This window comes from Cervus elaphus, chromosome 21 (assembly GCF_910594005.1).
Source record: "Cervus elaphus chromosome 21, mCerEla1.1, whole genome shotgun sequence".
NCBI lineage: Eukaryota > Metazoa > Chordata > Mammalia > Artiodactyla > Cervidae > Cervus > Cervus elaphus.
This window is the reverse complement of record NC_057835.1, coordinates 56,476,357-56,480,243: the sequence shown is the minus strand read 5'-3', so window position 1 is coordinate 56,480,243 and position 3,887 is coordinate 56,476,357. Positions and strand designations below refer to the sequence as shown.

General features: G+C 53.5%; 1 protein-coding gene across 1 annotated transcript; it reads left to right on the top strand.

Annotated features, from left to right (window-relative positions):
* The first annotated feature begins 603 nt into the window (after positions 1–603).
* LOC122679105 (protein SMG5-like) lies at positions 604–3,552 on the top strand. The gene has a single exon (XM_043879346.1). The coding sequence runs from the start codon at positions 604–606 to the stop codon at positions 3,550–3,552; it is 2,949 nt and encodes a 982-aa protein (XP_043735281.1).
* The last annotated feature ends 335 nt before the right edge of the window (positions 3,553–3,887 follow it).

Below are 3,887 nucleotides of genomic sequence, written 5' to 3'. Positions count from 1 at the left end.
TTTACTTAGCATCCTCTTGAACTAGGTATTGTTTGATACTAAGAACCAAAAGGTAAATTAATTTCAACCTTTCTCTCAGAGAACTTGGTGGTCCAATGTGGAAGCTAGAATGATAGATAATTATAATGCATGTACTATGGTGGGAGAAATACAGTCAAGAAAAATCCACAACCAGTTGAGTCCCAGAAACCCAAAGGAGGCCAGTTCCATATGAAGGGGAGGCATCTAACTGAACTTTAGACAAAGCAGTATTTAAACTGAGATCTGAAGGTGTTGCCTCCTTCATACAAAGGACCTTATACAGCCCCATTGTGCTGCTCTGTGACCATTATTGTTATCATCCTCGGTCTCTGTGCTGTCCTTCAGGCGCTCAGTCATGTCTGACTCTTTGCGACCCTGTGACTGCAGCACTCCAGGAGTCTCTCTACTTCACCATCTCCCGGAGCTTGCTCAAACTCGTGTTGACTGAGTTGGTGATGCCATCCAACCATCTTGTCCTCTGTCATCCCCTTCTCCTCCTGACTCTGTGAGTGAGTACTAATATACAGGTTTTGTATTTTTCTCATTAGACGCAAATCAGTGTCGTGGGAAGAGCCCAGCCCTATGGAGAGCAGCCAGGTAGAAGCCCGGAAGGCCAGACTCCTCTACCAGGATGTTTGCAGGGCAGCTCGGCGTCTCGACTGTTTCCTTCTAAAACGAAATGCCCACGAAGAGCTTTTCAAGCCTCATGTCCTGGCCCTCAGGGATATGGTCCAGCAAGTCTGCATTAAACTCATGTTTCTGCACCCAGTGGATTATGGGAGGAAAGCAGAAGAGCTGCTCTGGAGGAAAACGTACTCTGACGTGGCTCTGCTGCTGCTTAAGCCCAACAGAAGGAACACGGACTCCTCCAAACAGTGGGAAGGCCCCCTGCGGACTCATCTGAAGGGTGGCCTCAGGTTCTATGAACACCTTTTCCTGTTCTTGCAGGCGCACTACCAGCTGGGCTTATGGCGCTACATCGACTGGCCTCACAGTGCCATCCGCTTCATCGGCTGCCAGAGAGCGGGCCCTGCGTCGGAGGAGGAGGTGGACTGGGCGCGAATGGCCTGCCACCGCTGCCTGCTGTACCTGGGAGACTTGTTCCGCTTTCAGAATGAGTTCCTGGCCCTGCACACCACGGACCTGGCAGAGAAGTGTTATTACCGAGCCCTGTCAGTGGCTCCACACATGGGCATGCCCTTCAACCAGCTGGGAGCTCTCACGGGGAGCAAGTACTATGACGTGGAAGCCACATACTTCTACCAGCGCTGCCTCCACTCGGAAGTGCCTTTTAAAGGGGCGTCTTGGAACCTCAAACGACTCTACTATCACGCGGGAAAAAGATACAGCCGGCTGAAGAGGTGCCAGAGGAAGAAGCTCTCTCCCAGCCAGAGGCGGTGTTGGGATAACAAAAGGTTACTGGTTAGCTTCCTCTACCTTCAGAGCCTCTTGCAGCCTCAGAGGAAATTCAGAGCCTCCAGGCTCATGGCCCTGTGCCAGCTGGTTCTGGAAGACTTCCGTCTCTGTCTGTCCTATCGGCCCTGCCCATCTGACCAGAGCCAGGCCTCCAAGGAGAGAAAGCCCGCAAGAGGCTACCAGTTCCTCCCGGACCTCCTCATCTTCCGCATGGTGGTCCTCTGCCTCATGAGCGTGCACAGCCTGCGGACAGCGGGCTCCCAGCAGCACAGGACAGCGGTCACCTTCACTTTGACCCTTTTCTCCCATTTAATTCAACACGTGACGATGCGCCTCCAGGCTGAGCTCCAGAGAGGGAAGCTGACTCCAGAAGCGGACATCCCCAGGGACGAGGAAGACCAACAGAAGGTGGAGGCCGGGGCGAGGCAACAAGACCCTCCAGCCCCCTGCCCTGGGCCCTGCCACAGCAAATCTCAGAAAACCCACAGGTCATCTCACGTTTCCACTGTGGGTGACAACCCGGAAGCCAGTTTTCATTCTTGCTGTGACTGGGATGAGACAGACGAAGATGAAAACACATCCTTATGCTCACAAGTCAGTTCAGAACTCAGCAGTGAAACCACTTATTCAGACACGACTGATGACGAGGAAAGTGGCTCCCTGAATCCACAAGCAATGCAGGAGGGTGGAGCCAAATCCAAAGATAGAATTTCCCCTCCTGGGGATAAGCTGAAGACGTGTCAACCTCCCAGTCATCTCCTAGGTCTCTTAAAAACAACCAGTTCCGCTAGCCTGTCAGCCCCGTCCAGCCACAAGCTCCCAGGCAAACGTGGCTTTCACTTGGCTCCTGTCTTCAGCCACAGTTTCCTGACGCCTCCAAGTCCTGCCTCCAGCAAAGCATCTGTCACAGAGGATGGCGTGAGCAGCTGTCTTGAGACAGAGCCTCCTGCTGGCTGCAACTCGGGGCAGAACGCCTCCATCAGCCAACCCTGCAGCAATCTCCAGACCATTCAGAAGAAACTGCAGGTCCTCTCTGCAGAGGGGCTGCTGCCCACGGTCAAGGTGATACTGGGCTGGCTCCGCGCCAACTGCAGTCTCCTCACCGCACGTCGGTGGAGCCTGTTTTGCCTTTGGGACCACCTGTCCATGCTGCTGAACCTGCTGCCCTCTGTGAGAGACCTTCAGGAGCCAGGCCTGGGCCTGTCCCACCATCTCCGTGAGCTACTGCAGAGCTGCAAGGGCCCACACCTTCCCCGGTTCCTGCAGCTCCCAGAGGACATTGCCCTGGGCCAGCACTGGTTACGGCAGGCTTCTCAGGAGAGGGCGGGCTTGGGGCAGGACCCACCTCCACTCAGCTCCCGGGATGAAGCTGCTGTGCGTGTCTGTTTCCTCAGAAGCTTTGGCCACTTCGCCACGACACTCCCTGGACAGTTCCTGAGGTACGACTCTCATTCAGGGGTCTTTGTGAGCACTGGGTTTGAAGGACCAGACAACCCACCTCAGCAGTTGCTAGAGAAAACTTCCAGGATCAGATTTTTCAAAGACATAGTACAACTGTGCCTTCAACGTGAGGTGGTGCTGCTGGAGAAGACTCTCAGGCACATCCAGATTCAGTCAACTTTGACCCCTTACCTGCTCCCTGACCCCCAGGCCCTCTGTGAGCACCTGCCAGTCATCCGGCAGCTTGCCACCAGCGGTCAGTTTCTCCTCATCGTACCCAGCATTGTGGTGGACATACTGTATATCCTGAGAAGGGAGGACAAGCGGGCTTCGGCAGCCATCACCTTCCTAGAGGGGGAGCTGAAGAGAGGGAACCAGTACCTTCTCTGCCAGTCCTGTGTGTCTGTGACACTGGTGAGACCCAGGATGACCAGGCCAGACTCTGATGCCTGGGACCTCTATAACATGCTTGACTTCTGCAGAGGCCTGCTGGACTCATCCTGGCTGGAGACCCCAGACCACAGCAGTATGATCACCATCCTCACGGGCATCTGTTTAGACAACCCTCGGAATCTCTCATACCCCCTGCAGCTGGTGCTGGGGGCGGCAACTGAAGCGGGTGTGGAAGTTAGGAACGTCCTGCGCTTCTACAGGAAGTGGAAGATGGTCAGCTGACATGGTCATATCTCCTTGCTGCCTCCCTCAGCACTTGCACCTGAAGCTCAGTCGATTCACCTCTCTTGTTTGCACCTAATGTTAAAGGTAGCCATTGTGTAAATTCATGTCTGTATGGACCATCTCCCAGGGGCCTTCATGTTCCCTTCTTTGTTGTCTTGACTTGATATCACATTTTCTGTCTGAAAAATATCTCTAGATTAAACTAACTCAGTATTTGGTGTTTTTATGGTAAAGCAGCAACTTAAGGAGGCATTTCTGAGTCCCTGCTCAGCTGGTGGAACTGTAATTTGTTTTGCTCTGGTTTTTTTTTTTTTTGGCTTTGTTCTGTTTTG

Coding starts and splice junctions, on each gene's coding strand:
- LOC122679105 (XM_043879346.1), top strand. CDS start 604: ATGGAGAGCAGCCAGGTAGAAGCCCGGAAGGCCAGACTCCTCTACCAG.